Below are 17,626 nucleotides of genomic sequence, written 5' to 3' on the forward strand. Positions count from 1 at the left end.
ACAGATAATGCAGTCTCTCTGCAAAATCTAGCGTTGACCTGTAGCTTCTTTAAAAATAACATTTAACCACACATTCTAATGCTGCGTTTACACCAGCCATGGTAGAGGTGGCAAAAACGAGTTATTTTGCAACTGACTTCATTGCATTTGCATTTCTAGCATCAGGTCAGAGCCGGCACCAGACCATTACTAACAGGTGGGCACGCGGCTTCCAACGGGGGGCACGAAATAAGCAACAATAACTTGCAAAAACAAGGCATTAAAACAACTGGTACAGACTGTCAGCTCATTTTCCCGTAAACAGTGCAGAAGATCACAAACTAATCAATATTACCATAATCACAAAGTCGCAATGCTGTTAACAGTCTATAGCCACACTTCACATTTAAGCTAACGTAAATAAAAACAACGCTAACTTACCTTTAAAAAAGCTGAAGGCGGAGTGTGCGAACATTAAACTTCCTTAAAACAGTTTCCTGTAGATTTGAAAATTCCGCCTCGACCTCTAATCTCTGAGTTTGAGCCAACTGGTGTTTGCATGAAGTCAGATGGAGCAGGCAGTGCTGATTCATTCTAAATGTTCTAATATCCATATTTTACACCATCTATAAAATGCCGCGAAAAAACACGTTGCTAGTATCAAGTCACATTATGCTAAAGACGTAAAGACGCATTAGACGCCGCAATACAACCAATCAGAGAAACTGGTCTATTTGAATTTAAAAAACATATATCAAATATATTTTTCTCATTTAATTACATTAAAAGTCATTTATTTTAATTATTATTGATATTTATTAAATTAATAAAAAAACTGTGTAGGGGGCACAACAACCTCTTTGGGGGGGGGAACGGCCTGCGAATGCCTCCCTTTTGACCTGTAGGTGCAAAATTTATGAAAGGAGGTTATTTAAATGATTCATGCAACGTGATTTACAAATGTTTGCGCGTCTGATATTACTGGTATTTGCCCGTGTGGTATTATTTAACACAGGAAAAAAATTACTTTGTACTTCAAATGGCTGCAATTATTGCAACAAAAGAAAGAGGCGTCACAAAGAGGATTGGCATAACATGTGACAGTTTATTTGGAATGCCAGAGGAAAATATTATTCAAAAATATTGTTTGCCAAGCCATGTTATTATTTGCTGGAGGAAATGAATAAGGAGTCACTATGTTTCAAAACTTATTGGAAACCTTCAGTTGTTAGTGTCCTATGGCTTCATTATCTGTGATATCATTGGTGCTGAACTCAAGCGCATCAGGAGTTAGTAGATCACGCGCACCTCATCATCAGCTCTGCTTATTTGCGAACCTGAAATAATTTGTGCTGCTCTTAGTAGATTGCGTTGGCCATTGTGTAAATCAGCTGTTGTGCCTGTGTTATTTAATTTACACCTTTTTAGTAAATAAGCCGCAAATTTTCAGTTCTGAAACTTACAGGATGTTTGTTAAGTATGATGAAAATTGATTCCTTAATTCTTTAAATCTGTAAAATGATTATGTGTTTAAGACTTGGAAAAACTGAAAAATAAATGAATTGAATTAAATTTAATTGAATATGTTGTCACTCTCATATTAAATTAGTTTGGGGCAAATGAGGACATACTTAGTTAGACTGAATGTCTGCCCATAATATATAGCAGAAACTGAGAAACAAAATAATACATCAGAAAACCCATAGTAAAAATTTCCAACTGACTACTTTTCCATGACATAGTCACAACATTGCTGTTACTAACTGAAAACTAACTGAAGTAAATAGTTGTGTTGCCACAACAAACCCTTGGTCATCACATTATGTTGAAGATGTCCCTGCTGCTAAAAAAACCAATAGAAACAACAATGGGAATTTTATTTTTGTAATGGAAACTATAATGGTATCTGTGTCTCTATAGCTACGGTATGTCCCAAACATTATTTGTTTCATAGTAATGATTCCAAATGGTATTTTCATGTCTGTGATGGTTTATTATAATGAAACATTACAGAAACCATATAATCGATTTTAATATACGATATTTCTGAGTTGGACTCTGACACTCCAGGGCTCAGTTATATTTAACCCGTTCATAATTAATGAATTGAGACCAATGCGCTTGATCATTTATTAATATTACAATGATCATCGTTTGTATAAGAAAAGGTGCGCGCGCGGGCGCGTGTGTATTTTGCTGCAACCCATTCTCAGGTGCATCACAGACGGCGCTCCTGCGGTATGACGTGTTTGGCGTGTTGTGGGTGTGGATTTGCATGAATCTAGCGGATTTCTTTGGTGGGTGTGGGTCTATAAATGTAGCGGATCTAAGTCTGTCACAGAAGTCTCATAACAGAGTTTAAAAAGTGCTAAAGAACACAAACATCTACAGCTGGAAACATGAACAGACTCTTTTTTGTCTCGTTTGCCGTCGCCCTGTGTTTCATTGGAGGTAAGACTTATATTATCAATCTGTTTTATATTTCATTCCTATCAAATTGTTTTGTAAACCATGAATGCAATCATAGCGCGAGGTCAAAAAGTTGCATTACTTTTTTAATAGATTATTGATTTATGATGATTATTATTATTATTATTAAATGATATATTAGTGTTAAATACATTCTTGTTTAGTTTCTGGGATAAATAGACTTGTTTTCAGCAGGTTAGTATATTAAATTTAGGTTATGACTCATTCTCGTGTGGTCAAATATGGCTTTCAGTGTCAAGATTCAACAAGAGCTGTCTGTATTTCTGATGTTTTCCTCAACTTTAGTGATGCATTTTGTGGGGAGAGAGAGGGGGGGGGGGTTGCCTCAGGTGCAGAGATCCACCCAACAGAAGCGCTTATTTTATTTTTGTGTTATAAAGAGACAATCAGTTTGATATTTGTGTCACATTTGTTTGCTTGGTTTTTGCACAAAAGCTCAGACTAAACAAAATCTCTTCATCGCCTGTAACTTTTGTTTGTTTGTGGTTTCTTTAATCTACTGTCTGTGTGTGTGCTGAAATTGTACATTTAGTTCATTGCGTGGCCACTAAAAAAAGGTACATTAAACATTACACATTAAAGGGTTTAGCAGGGTGACAAAGTAAATATATTTTCTGTAGTTACAGGTTTTGAACAATACAGCAAATGACAAAGAGCCTGTTAAGAAATATTTTGTCAGTGCTTTACAAAAGTAACTCATTTTCTCATTTTACAACTATTCAGTAGACTTTAAGAAGGAAAGGTTTTATCAAAAGCTTCATATTTGCTTAAATATCGAACTAAAATGCAAAAGTTTGTCAGTGTTTCTTGATGTTTGTCGGGTTGGTAAGGTATACTATATAAATCTATACTCTTCTTTGTAGACAGTGGTAATGTTTAGGGTTCTCTGGGGTTTATTTTTATAGATTTCTTCCGTGTTTTTGTTTGTTTGTTTTTGCTGTTGCAATTACTGGAAATATTATGGATGTGAATTCAATATTTTCTGTTTTTGATATCATAAATAGCCACAGTAAAGTTACTTTTAAATAAAAAATATTAAGATAGCGGCATCACTTGTGAAGTCTGTATAAAGTGTTATTCAATATATCTTCTCAGTTTGTCATGCCACATAAAAATGTGTTAACCTTACAGACAAATATAAAGATTAAAAACCACACCCTTTCTTGGGAAAGCTGCTGTCTCTCATAATTTTCAAATACAATCTGAATTGACACTTGTGATTGTGTTAGGGGCGGGGGCATGATCAGTGAGTCATCGAGACACCGTTCATAATAATCCTGAACACAGAAAAACAGTTTAATGGCATAACTCCACAATTTAGTACTACATAGTTAAGTCTTTGTAACGTGTTTCAGCGATTCATTTCTAACATTTATAATGTGTTCAGAAACAATTCTCTAAAATGACTTTACTCAGATTTGAATTATAAATAGATTTCAGTGACTGTAAAAAGACAAAACCCATAAACAATGAAAATAGTAATGGCTAAATAAATAGTCTATAGTGTAAAAATTTAAGAAATAACGTGTTGGTGCCAATAGCTAAGTGGGTTGTGAGTTGCACAGAAAATATTTTTTCTTTAGTGTTAGAGCATTCAAGTCTTACAAATGGGCATTATAAAGTTACCCACAAATCTACGTCAGCATTGGAGTCACTTAGCAAGTAGTGATGATGAGCCAACACACACAACACAGGAAACATTTTCTGGCAAAACAAATACTCTTTAATAAACTGATGAAACACACAGGAGAAACACTGGAGTTACTTCATTTTCATTTAAAGTGCCAACAGACCAAACTAAACAGTCAGTATACATACAGAGAACTAAACAAGACACAGGTGGGGCTAATCGTTAACTGAGGAATCTAGCAAAGGTGTAATTAAGGCTAAGCTGTTACATAAGGCTTGTTTGACTTCATGCGGCGCCGCAAAACCGACAGCCGGATGACGTCAAAGTACCGCGAGAATGATTTAAGAAATCATATTTTCGTCTCTCTCTCTTGCGTCAGACCTAATGTCAAGCCAATACTGTTTTAGATAATCATGCAGCCCTACTTTTAATGAAAGCAGGGAGTGGCACGAGTAACAGAGTACGTGACATTGTTGATCGGTCACAAGAACGATGAGTTTAAACGTAATTAGTTTAAAATGAGTTTTTATGATAGGTTATGGTGGCATTTTGAGGTCGGATTGGTTATGCGGCTTTTACATAGGATGCGTTTTTTGTTACGTCGAGCAAAGCGCGAGCGCAGCGGTCAAAGTTCAAAATAGTTTAACTTTTGCGCTGTGTCTGTGACTATTACCCAGGCGGCAAGCCATTAAAAGGGCTGATTCACACCGGCTGCGTGGCGTGTCTGTTGCGTGTGTTTCGCATGGCAGCTGCATGGGGTTTTCTATGCCCTTGCTACCAGAAGCGATTCGACGTGGAGCTGCTGCTGCTAGCCTATTCTGTATACATGTATGTTTCCTATTGATAAACTGACCTGACGCTTCCAAGACGCTTGCCCGTCTCCATGTCACGGAACTTTAAGCTGCCTACCTACAACAAACTACTTGACTTAAAACACACCTGACATGCCAACTTGAATTACTACGTGTTTCCATGACATTCCGATTATAAGCTCTTCGTCCATTTTGTTTGAATGCCCCGTTTCTATTGCGGGTAATCGTCACAGAGTGCAGCGCAAAAGTTAAACTGTTTTTGAACTTTGACCGCGGCTCGCGCTTTGCTCGACACAAGAACAAACCCCCCTTGCGCAGCGCAAGCCATTGAAATTAATGGGTTTCATAGCCCAGCGCACACCGCATCCTATGTGAAAGACGCATTATTATGGTTATAAACTTACATTCTCTGCCGCCATGACAATAGAGCTTTGCATCGTGCAGACCCATCACACACAACCTGCACATTAAATAAACAAAAGCATTTTCTGTTCGCTCAAAAGGTAATTATTTGCAGATTAATTCTAATAGTTCTGAATTAAATTAACTGAATGCTTTTAATAAGTTCTTTACTGTGTCTTTGTAAATATTTACATATTTTATGATATATAAGAATTTATTGGTGCGGTCTCTCACTCTGCCACGCATAAAAGCAAACTGCTAGTGTCCTGCGCTTTATGCTGAGTTTACACCAACCGCGTTTCAGGTGTCAAAATCGCGTCTTGCCGCTTGAACAATTTGGTTGCGTTCACGCGTGTACAGCGGAGTAGACGCGCGGAAAAAGCAAGCATTTGTCAGAGGCAAACTCTGCTTCTTGTGGGAGGTGCAAGTGCTATGCGGTTGTCTGTTTGCAAAATGACTGATGTTGATTGTGCATTTATCGAGAGTTACCAGTTTGTATTTGCTAACCTTACTATAGGGGGAAAATAAACGACGCGGGTCGATAAACGTCACTTGTCTCAAAAATGAACTGTGTATTTATTACAACTTACTAGGTTGCCCAATGTCCTCACTGACACTCTTCCAAGCGAGGTCCTTTTTATTCCTGTCTCCTCTATAGAAATAAGAACTTGTGTCGTATAGCTCGGGGTGACTGCTTACAGACAATATCAAGCGTTGGTTAAATGAGTGACTCCGGGCGGGGCAGCCACCACAGCAATAAGCAGGTTCCTAATTGGTTAACGCGGCGCGAAATAGGGCTGGGCGATTAATCGAACCGCAATCGCGATGTGAAACGTTGCGATTAGCAAATTGCGAAAGGATACGATATGATGCGATTTGAGAAATATGCTTTGTGACAGTCTAACCAACTGAGCGAGCGCAAGTATGGCTGTGCTTTCTCCGTGAGAGGCACGTCAACCAAAACAGCTCTTCCCCTAAACTGACGAGGGGTTTCAATTTAAAGCATGCGCGCAGCCTATGTCTCTCAATGCTTGTTAAATACTCGCGCCTGTTTCCACATTGCAAGACTTTGCGCGTGCATCTTCCACAACAGACAAGGCGTTTAAACTTGACGCACACACGCAGCCTGTGTCTCTATGCTTATTAAATACTCACGCCTGTTTCCGCAAGTCCGCATTGCAAGACTTCACGCCCGCGTCTTCCAAAACAGATGATGCGTTAAAACTTTACACACACAACCAACAATGGTTACAAGCCCGACTCCTTATTTGAAACAAACTAAAATACCATTTAACTGGGTTGCTAATGTCACTTGAATGAAATGACATGACATTGAATGCATTTGGATTTTATATTCATTTAAAAAATGAAAATCTGCTTCCAAATTTGAATTGCAAATTGCAAATCCTGGCAGAAAAAGTGCAATCAGATATTTTCCCTAAATCGCACAGCCCTAGCGCGAAATTCCGCCAAAGTTCAAATTTTTCAACTCGGGCATCAGCCGCAAATTCGCGTGAACCGCAAAATGCACAAAAAGCACCATTTACGCGTACCGCGCACAACGCTCAATTCGTGACCTCACACGCGAATGAGGCGGAAACGCTTCTTTTGCGCCACGCCGAACGCCTTTTCCGCGCCTTAGGACCTCCTGACGCGCGTCAACACGTCTTCACATTGACTTAACATTGAAATAACTCGCGCTTCACGCCTCTACCGCGGTTGGTGTAACACAGCATTAGACATGCGTAGACAGTATCGCGTCAAATTTGATTATTTCTATTTTTGCCATTGAAACAAGTCAAGACTTAATACTTAAGCATTTAGATGGTGAAACAGGTGTAAGTTCTACGTCAGCCGTAAAGCGCATTTTACATCCAGATTGGTCTTACAACCGCGCGCATGCTACTTGGCTGTAAATAAAAAGGGTCTATAAAAAGCACTTCTGTATCTAATGCTTTTTATTAATACTCTAGCAGTTTACATTTTTCATCTTCAACATAATTTTTTGTAACACTGTTTTAATAAAAATATTATCATTACTGCCATGGGTGTGCCCTTGCCCATATGCTTCAGTAAACTCACTCACTGGCTTCAACGTTCAGCCTCATTTACACCTGAGATGGCACACTGTCCTGCCCGCTTCATTTTTAGACTGTATTTATACATCTTACCTTTTGCACATACGTACATATTTGCAATGATAACGTTTGACAGCAGTAAATTTTAAACATTGAAACCACTTCATCAAGTCAATATAACAGGGACAGTTAGTTGGGAAACAAATGGGAAACATGAAGCATTTGATCTGCTCTAAAATCATACATAAATCACACCGTATTGTCTTAATAATAAAATAATTTAATAAAACTCAGAGAAAGAGAGAGAGAGAGAGAGAGAGAGAGAGAGAGAGAGAGAGAGAAACATTATTTTCAATTTGCCAGTTCACACATTTCCCCAGTAGAGTGCACTATAGCAATGTAAATGTGCATGTGATCAGCTGTTGTGACTTGTAAATGTATTTTAATAACATATAGTAACACAGATATGATGGTTCACATTGAATTCCAAAGGATTAGTTTTTTCCTACTATGGAAAGGTTTGATTAAAAGTTTAATGTTGAACGTGACATCACAGTAACATGGAGAACAATGGGCATGAAGAAATGGCATTAATATGTGGATTGATTTTCACATCTCTGATGTCCATCTCAATTTGGATTGTACCCGCTGCATCATGACTGTGGTTGTTAAAGCTTATGTTATGTCTTTCATCAGCTCACTTTCTGATTGGGTATCATGTAATGCCACATGACAATCTACAGCTTGTGTGTGCATTTGTCCTCGTAGTTTTCCCCACAAAACAAGATCATAAACATTCATCATAAATACAATTTGCAGTCATGCCACCGAGCAGATCCAGTTACCCTTAACACACCACAGGAAAAAATAAGATAAGATAATCGGTATAAATAAAAGAAATGGTCGTGATTTACCTACAATAGGACGACCCAGTTGGGCCAGATAATTTTTTAGTGTGCAGCAGCCTTAAAGTGGACAAAACTTACTTTTTCCATGTTTTAGTGCTATAATTGGGCCCCCAGTGGTTTTATCAACCTAGAAAATGTAAAAAAAAATCAGTAACTTAGTTTTGGTAAACCATTCCCTGCAAGCATGTGAAAAAATAGCTCATTGAAATTTGGCTCCCCTGTGATCTAACCACTGCACTGCCATTTAGAGATCAACTAATTTGCATTTTAAAGGACACACCCAAAAACAGCAAATATGTGATCGAACCTACAAAAGTAGCAAATTTATCATGTTATAATACATTTTCTATGGTATTTTGAGCTAAAATGTCTCGTACATACTCTGGGGACACCAAAGATTTGACAGCTTAAAAAATCTTGTGAAATGTCCCCTTTAAGGCATGTACAGTATGTATCATGCCCCACCTAGTAGATATCATGTGTAGCAGATCAAAAATGTATTTAAATTCTTAAAATTGTGCCTGCAGGAATTTATGCATTTCCAAAAGAAAACAAAGCGCATGCCCGAAGGCAACATCTGTGTCTTGTGGCATTGCTGTATTGATTTGATTATTTATTCTGTTTTTGTTTTTCAAGTGTACACCATTATTAAATCAACCTATGCCATTTCTTAATCACAATCACCAAGTTCAAAGGCAAGCGTCAGATGGTGTGATGTAAAACCCAGAGGCAGAGGACAATGTGAGCAGTGTAAACATGTACTGAGTTATGAATCACACTTCTCTTCTCAGGTGAACGTTACCTGTCTGACTGCATTGTGAAATTGTGAGGTTTGGTGGAGGAGGGATAATGGGATGGGGTTTTTTTCAGGGTTTGGACTCTGACTCTTACTTCCAGTCTTAATTCTTCAGCAAACCATTAATAAATATCTCAAAAATATCTTGATGGGAAAACACTTAACTCAACTTAGCCCATCGGCAGAGAGAGTTAAAACACGACTAAAGTTTCATTTAAGACAATGAGCTTGAAAAACACGTCACCACTGCTTCTGAAATTCTAGAAACAACACAAACCTGTCAGATCGTAGTAGAAGAAAGCTGTTTTGTTTACAGCGGTGACAGTATGCTTAATCATTTTTTTTTTCATTAATAAAGCATAAAGTCTTAAAAAATGTCAAAGATTTTAAAGGGATATATTATTGTGTTTGCCATTATTATTATGAACTTTACAAATGTGTTTCAATGATGATTTCACAACGGTCTCTCATTGTGGAGACATTTCCACACCCCACACAGCGAAATGTGATTGGTTGCCGTATGTGTCAGTCATATATGCTTTTGGGTGATTATTGGCTATTCAAAGCAGCCATGGTTCCCAGACCTTCTGAGACTACACTTTCTAAAGCTACAGTTTTTATAAAACAGCAAATATGATATATATGCAAATAAATATTAATGACATGTATTATTGTAGGTAAAATGAATCTGAGAATATTCCTGGCTTTGTTGTCAGGCAGTAAAGCCCTGGAGCCAATTCTGTCATGTGTTGATCTCATGAACATCATGTTCACACACGTCAGTCAATTTATGCCCACAGTATTTCTGTTTAAAGCTCAAACTTCAGTAAGCCAATAAACTTTCATCTGAATATCAGGTGAAAGAAACTTACAGATTCACCACCAGCATGTACAAGAAGGAACACACATTCACTTATGTGATGTTTATTACAACTGATGCTGTTTAATACCACAAAATAATGTATAGTTCAATAAGAGATGACTGCCTATTGTTCTCAGTCTTGACCTTTGGCTGTATTTGTGTATCAGGTGATGTTTAATACTGAATCATTCTGGAAATCATTTTTAATAGTTTCATTTGGTTGAATATCATTGCACACAGTCATCACAAACTCTGATGAAACCTCCACATCCCCATCAATCACTCATACAATACCTGGAAAACAGGTTTAACCAGGACGTTACTGGTGAACCTACGTTAATTATGGAGAAAAGCTCAGAATTTTATCCGCATACATCTGAAAGAATTTTAATTGAGGTATTCGAGCCCAGAGCTCACGCACCCATGCATTAAATTACCAGTAATCTCAGATGAAATGTTACATGTGACGCACATGATGTTTCCAGAACCTTCTTAAGCTTGTACTCATCTCTGTGTTTAGGATCAGAACATAACAACTGCGTCAGATCAATGTTATTTAACCCTTTGATGTAAATACACTTATTTATTGTTTGCCTGGGTTTCAACTTTTCAAGCTAGAGCTGTACAGAAGTCTTCTGGACAATATTAAAATAAAACTCTGGATGTGTGGACTTTGCTTTAAGTAGAAAAGAAAGTGTGTGTGTGTTCGTGTGTGTATGTGTGATTCACAACATCAGAAAGTCGGGTGTGACCGAAACCAAAAAAGTCTTTGAAAGGGGAGTTTTTGTGTCAGCTATTTCTGACAAGTTTGTGTGTGATGGCAGAAAAGTATCATAAAAGCACCAAAGTAGTAGTATTACAGGCTTTGTGAAGGTGTGTATAAGAAGAACATATGGGATGCCTTTATTAGCTGGAAAACTTCAATTATTTGCATTTACAATTATTTATATGTACAAACAATTATATTGACAATTATTTACACTGACAAATATTTACATTATATATTAGAGTTTGCTTTGCAAAGTGTTTGTTACTTGGAAATTGAACCCATGACTATTTGCACTGCTGATGCAATGCTCTACCAACCTAGCTACAGGAAGACTGGAAAATAAGTTTATGTATTTAGAAGTAATAAAGTCAATTAATATTATGATTGTTACGAGTTCATGTCGTCGTATCCAAGTCAACTCAATGATGCTGAAGTGTATACGTGTAATTCCTCATCTATTTGCCGTGTATGACATCATTTAGCACGGATGTGCTCAACTCACCAGGCCGGCGTGGCAGCATTTTACAGTCGTTTTCCGAGTTTTCTCATATTTACTGCATGCTTCAGGTGTTTCACATAATTTGAGCATTTTTAGACCGCAACACACAAACTGTCCTGAAGCCAACGCTGATCTCTGATCTACAAAGTGAGAAAGGGAGAAATGTCTAATAACAATAATAATATGATACCTCTTCATCTGTGCAAAAAAAAAATGAACATCAAGACGTTTCTTCTAAAAAGAACATCGCTATAGACGAGACAAAAGTCAAATATCTCAATATGAAGTCAAATGAGCACAGTTTGTGCTCCTTTTAAATCAACTGATGTTTGAAACAAAAGGCTAAGAGACTTGTGATTCTCCAGGCTTGGGGAAAACTCTTTCCTAACTGTAATGGTGGGGATACAGCTAACAACTTACTGAAACATAGTAAGATTGGACTTAACACACTTAAAGAGTTTCATGCATAAATAATTTTTATCTGTGATTGTAAGCAAGCGGAAAAGACTAGTCATGATCAGACATTATGATCAGATTACATTCATAATCTGTGTGAAAATCATTAGGTGTATTCCCATCTTTCTGCCCAGAGCTCTCATACTTTAGCAGGGTTCACTGTTGACTTTGTCTTAGATGTTTCTACTAAAATAATCAAGATGAATGAGAGGATTATGAGCAATCACAGGAATAGAGATAATATAGTCTGCTTCTGATCAATTTGAGAAATGTTGTTGAGTCGTGACATTGTTGAGATCTTATAAGATTGTTGAGAGACCCAAAAGACTTTGGTCAGTTTTTCCATTTGCTGTCTAGAAGAAACAACAGAGATATGGAAAGGTTTCATCTTCTTTACTATGTGTGTATGCCAGCAATGCTAATGAAAGCCTATGCATGTGATCGGTCATTACATGTTTACTGTACCTTTGACCTGGAAATTTCCATGACTTTCCAGTTAGTTGAGAATTCTGGATACAGTTGTTTACAGATATGGAGATGTTGTGACTAACAGATATCGTTTTGATCTTTCACAGGTCAGGCTCTGAAGTGTTATGACTGTACTGGTGTCTGGAGTCTGTGCGTAACATCTGAAACGACCTGTTCAGGCACCGATCAGTGCTTCAGTGGAGTGGGTAAAGCAGGTGAGACAAACTAAACAATGAAACAAATGTTTGACATGTTTTAGCAGGATTAAGATTTAAATTATTTTTCTTTCATCTCTATCTCCAGCTGGTTTTGTGGATATTAAGATGAAAGGATGTCTTGCGGTGGGAAAATGCAACAAAACAGATAATGTTAATTGGCCGAGTAACTCCTCCACTGTCTACACGATGACAAAGACGTGCTGCTCCACAGACCTGTGTAACTCTGCCCTGGGACACCCACACGTCTCCACCATCATGACCACACTCGCTGCCATCGCATCTCTCATGTCTGTCAAATTCCTTGTGTGAAGAAGATCGTCACACACATTTATATATAATTCATTAAAACACACATAAACAAACATACACAGATTGCCTTTTCTTTCTTTCTTTTAAATCCAAGGTTTTATGAACGAAAAATTGCATTTTCTGTTATAATACCCATGCATTTCATGTAATCTATCTAAAGATAATCTATCTTTATGAGAGTTTATCATCTTGATCAGTCGTGTAATTTATCAGCCAATTTTATAAGCTTTTAACATTTGTTTGTTAGAAAATCAAATGTGTAGGGAAGAGGAAATTTTTTCGTTTGTTTTGTTGTTGGACAAAAATGTGCCTGACGTGATGTCATTTCACAGAAAGTACAGTAAATGGACTGATCGGGCGCTGTGTGTTTTTATGGTTATCATAATGACTTAAAGCAGCAGAGTTGTTTACACTTTATTTTAAGATGTCACTCTTATAGTTTAATAAAACACAATATAATTAACAACAACGGGGTTGTTTCCCAGACAGAGAATAGTTTAAGCCAGGACTAGACCTAAGTTTAATTAGGAAATGTAACTAGTTTTAACAAATATATAAAAACATTACTTGTGTGCATTTTGAGGCTATGTCAGTGCAAATTGTTTGTGAGTTTGGACAGCTCTTAAATTTATTTTAGTCTAGGACTAGTCTAATCCCTGTCTGGTAAACATCCCCAACATGTACTTAATATAAGTTTAGGATTTGCTTTAGTTGCATGTAATTATGCATAATTTACTGTAATAATTGCATGTAAAGTGTAACAAGGACACTGTAAAATAAAGTTTTTGATTTGGGTTGACTCTGTTGTCAGAATAAAGTTTGAATAGAAAAGGAAGGGCTGAGTATTTCAAAAGCTGCTGATCTACTGCACACTTAATAATGTTGGGTTAAAAATAACCCAACTATGGGTGAGTCTTAAACCATCCCAACTGCAGGTTAATTTAACCCAATGATTTGTGTTACTTTCTCTACTCAGCTAGTTGGGTTAAAGCTATTGTTTAGTTATTTTACATTTTTCATTATTTAATATTTAAACAATTATTATTTAATAAATATAAATATAAAAAAAAATCTAATTTAGATATTTATCGAGGTACAATACATGTTTTAAATGTTATTAAATATTACAAAAAATGTAAGCAGTATATTTTAAATTAAAACAGCACTGCTAATCAATTCAATGCATTCTGTTCAGAAATCCTTTAAAAATAACATGATGAGATTTGTTTTTTTTTTTAGTACAAAAAGATAAGATTAACATAACATCAATACATAAACATCACAGTAAACGTGCATTTGTTTTAAGAGGAGCCAAGCCAGGATTTAAACTCGGGTAGTTTAAAAAAAAACTTAAGCTTAGAAAAACTTTAAACGTACTGAAAACAAACAATAAACAACTGAGGAAGATTTCAATGAAAGTTCGTATGTATACGACATCACTTTGGATGCAACACTTGTGTAAGGTGTAAGCGACTTGTAATAATTATAAATAGCTGTAAAGTCACATATTTCAGGTTAATTTTGAACAAAGTAGATGTCTGAATCGTTCAAAAAGCAGAAAAAGAGAAAAACAAACTAAATCATATTCGAGTTACCATATGTGACGAAACGTGCGCTACTTTTATAAAAGTTAACGTAATGTAAATTGTACTTTTCAGCACACTTTGCTTGAGAAACAATAGATTTGAAACATAAATACAAACTCTGTTTCTCCAAATAAAGCAATTGCTTTACTGAAAACCACTTCTTCCACAGATTCAAAACTCACGCTGGAAAATATAACCCAATGCAATGACCCAATCTTTGTTTATCTAATAAATAAACCAATGTTTTTACAGCGTGGGATTATCAAGCACAACCATAGGGTTTATAGAGAATTGTCTGAAAAGAAAAAATATCCAGTAAGCAGGCAGTTGTGTTGATGAAAATGCTTTCTTGATGTCAGAGGAGAATGGGCAGACTGGTTCCAGATGATAGACATTTACATTTAGACATTTAGCAGACGCTTTTGTCCAAAGTGACTAACAGAGATTAGGAAACAATAAAAGCGATGTGTCATAGGAAGACAATAATACAAAGGGTGCTTATATTTAAACAGTAACTCAAATAACCACTGGTTACAACCAAGTTTGCAGAATATCATCACTGAATGCACAACACGTCAAATCTTGAAGCAGATAATAATAATAATATGTTTAATTTATATAGCGCCTTTCCAAAGCTCAAGGACGCATCACAATAACAGTAAGGAGCAAACAATAAATACATACAGAAACGGACAATGGACAATTGCCCAGTCCAAGCAATCACGGTTGCGTTTCGCATTGCAAGTGTAGTAAACAATAACCAAAAATAACATAAAACAGAAACAAAAACAACATGGAAAATCGGTAGCTGAAGCAAAGGTCTGATGCAACAGAATAATTGAGCGTAAGGAAACTGATTAAGAAAAACATGTCACGACAGATAGTATTTAGTAAACAAATGGGTTTTGAGTTTAGACTTAAATTCATGCAGTGTTGTTGTTGCCCTCAGAGACAGGGGAAGAGAGTTTTTCATAGCTTAGGGGTTAAACCAAGAAAGACCTACCACCCATAGATGAAAGCTACAGATGAGCTACAGCAGCAGAAGACAACACCGGGTGTCACTCCTGTCAGCGAACAACAGAAAACTGAGACTATAATTAACCCCGGCTAACAATAACTGGAGAATAGCAGATTAGAAACATGTGGCCTGGTCTGATTAATTCAAATGAAAGGCGTAAACGACATAAAAGCAAGGAGCCATCCTGCCTAATATCACGCTGCTGGTGTTGATGGTGTAATGGCACACTTTGGTTGCAACTGAGGTAACATTGAGCAAGACTCCTGTGCCCTGCAGTGACAATGACAATTTATTTATATTGCACAATTAACTACAACTTACGTCAGCCAATGTGCTTTCCATTAGGTTATTAAAAACAGAAAAAACACACAACAAACAGATAGAATAATTTATCAAATAGTACAAATATCCCATCAGCCGTATGCTTTTAAAAATAAAAATGTCTTTAGCCTGGACTTAAAAATATTGAGAGAAGATGCTTGTCTAATGGACAGTGGAAAGGTGTTCCAAAGCCTGGGGATAACAATACAAAAAGCACGATCTCAGCTGCACTTCGACTTGGGGGTAATCAATAGATTCTGGTTGGAAGACCGAAGGGACCTATGGGTAGATACTCGGTCAGTAAGTATCAACCCACGAGATCCCTTCGGTCTTCCAAACAATGATCTATTGGTTACCCCCAAGTTGAAGCTTAAGTGCAGGGGAAATTGTGCTTTTTGTATTGCTGTCCCCAGGCTATGGAACGCCAAAGCCTTGTTGTGTGTTTTTAATGACCTCATGGAAAGCACCTTACAGCAATCGCTGCCCACTGCTTCAGGTGTGTGTGTGACATTCACAGCCGGCCATACTGACCATCAGTGATGTGGGAATAGATAGTAATTCACTCACACTTACACTGACAGACAGTAAGATGCTTTATTTTATATAAGCACAAATAACACAACTTTGGTTTTGCAATTTGTATTTTATCAGTCTTATTGGAAAAAATATATATATAAGAGCTTTAAAAAATAGATTGTTTCATTCTTAGAATTTAATACAGTAAGAAACAGAAATAATTTCTCCAAAAAAAGACTTCTAATCACTGATAAATCACTGATAATTTTTCATCACACATTTATTGATTCACTTATAAAGAGATTAAATGAAGCGTTCACAAAAATTTATGACAATCTCTAACCTCCAATCACGAAAGGATTAAAAGCATCAGCAGGAGTGATGTTAAATGATAAATGTTCAGGATTATGTTTGTGATAATCTTGGATAATGATGCTTATGTGAATCATTCTATAGAGATTAAGTAGAAATTTCAGCCATAAACGTTACACTTTGTGCTTTACGCTGCCTCAGGTCTGCAAACCTCACCATTACTGGATGGCCGGTTGCTAGTTTGTCCATCATAGTGAGTAGGCAAACAGCGGTTGTTAATAACATCACAAGCAATCTTTACATATAACCGCTTAGTCTGTAAATTTGTAACTTTGCACTTTCTATTTCTAATAGTGCTTTCAACAATGAACACTTTGAACTTTTTCTTACTGATGCAGATGTTGATTCTTTCTCTGATGCCTTTTTCATTACATATTCGTTTAATACTATTCTTATCATTTTTCTGGAGGAAGGACTGGAGTGGAGCACTGCCACAAAGATCTTTTTTTGTTAGGTAGTCTTTCCAAGCATCTTCACTTCTTGTGTTGAAATCATCTGTAAGAATATGTCTGTATTTAAAAGTATTATAAGCATTGTTATTGTGAGATTTCTGGCATGGATGCGTGTTAGGTAGATTATTGTTGACATTATCCCATCCATCACTGAACATCAAGGTGACAAGGAGTACAATCAGAACAGCCAATTTCATCCTGAAAAAAGAGAGAGATTTATACCTTCACAGTTAGTAGAATAAGGTAAACAATTTTGAAAATCAAGGTTTGTGAGGCTTGATCTGAACATGGCAGTAACTTACTGTAGATTTAAATCAAGGCTTTGAATCGGTTCACGGAACGAAAACCAGAAACTTTTGATGTTTTGCAAGGAACAGAAATGAAACCAGAAACTTTCAAAAAATAAATGTTCCAGAACAGAAACGTTTATTTAAAATAATGGTAACTGGTTAATAACATAATTTTTTTTGTTCTTTGACAAGATTTCTGTGCAATACTCAATGAAGTTCACTTCCGGTTGTCGAGAAATGAGAAGCTTGCCACCAGCAGGTAGTCTACTCAAGCCCAAGTCTCTAATGCTCAATCATAAGAGGTAAATATTGTAGGCTACCAAATTTCTCAAGATGTTTGTTATTTACTAATTAGTGGTGTAACGGATCGCAGTTGATCCATGATCCGTACAGAT

General features: G+C 36.6%; 1 protein-coding gene across 1 annotated transcript; it reads left to right on the top strand.

The window, feature by feature from the left end:
* Window positions 1–2,272: 2,272 nt before the first annotated feature.
* LOC135735098 (prostate stem cell antigen-like) lies at window positions 2,273–13,475 on the top strand. Its single transcript, XM_065253752.2, has 3 exons — window positions 2,273–2,430; window positions 12,257–12,364; window positions 12,453–13,475. The coding sequence occupies exons 1-3, from the start codon at window positions 2,379–2,381 to the stop codon at window positions 12,674–12,676; spliced, it is 384 nt and encodes a 127-aa protein (XP_065109824.2). The 5' UTR covers window positions 2,273–2,378; the 3' UTR covers window positions 12,677–13,475.
* The last annotated feature ends 4,151 nt before the right edge of the window (window positions 13,476–17,626 follow it).

The sequence above is a fragment of the Paramisgurnus dabryanus genome, chromosome 19 (assembly GCF_030506205.2).
Source record: "Paramisgurnus dabryanus chromosome 19, PD_genome_1.1, whole genome shotgun sequence".
NCBI lineage: Eukaryota > Metazoa > Chordata > Actinopteri > Cypriniformes > Cobitidae > Paramisgurnus > Paramisgurnus dabryanus.

What these genes read in the sequence shown, in the direction of transcription:
- LOC135735098 (XM_065253752.2), top strand. Translation starts at nt 2,379, where the DNA reads ATGAACAGACTCTTTTTTGTCTCGTTTGCCGTCGCCCTGTGTTTCATT. An exon ending in CGCCCTGTGTTTCATTGGAG is followed by an intron (nt 2,431 to 12,256) that starts GTAAGACTTATA and finishes GATCTTTCACAG; the next exon opens with GTCAGGCTCTGAAGTGTTAT. An exon ending in CAGTGGAGTGGGTAAAGCAG is followed by an intron (nt 12,365 to 12,452) that starts GTGAGACAAACT and finishes CTCTATCTCCAG; the next exon opens with CTGGTTTTGTGGATATTAAG.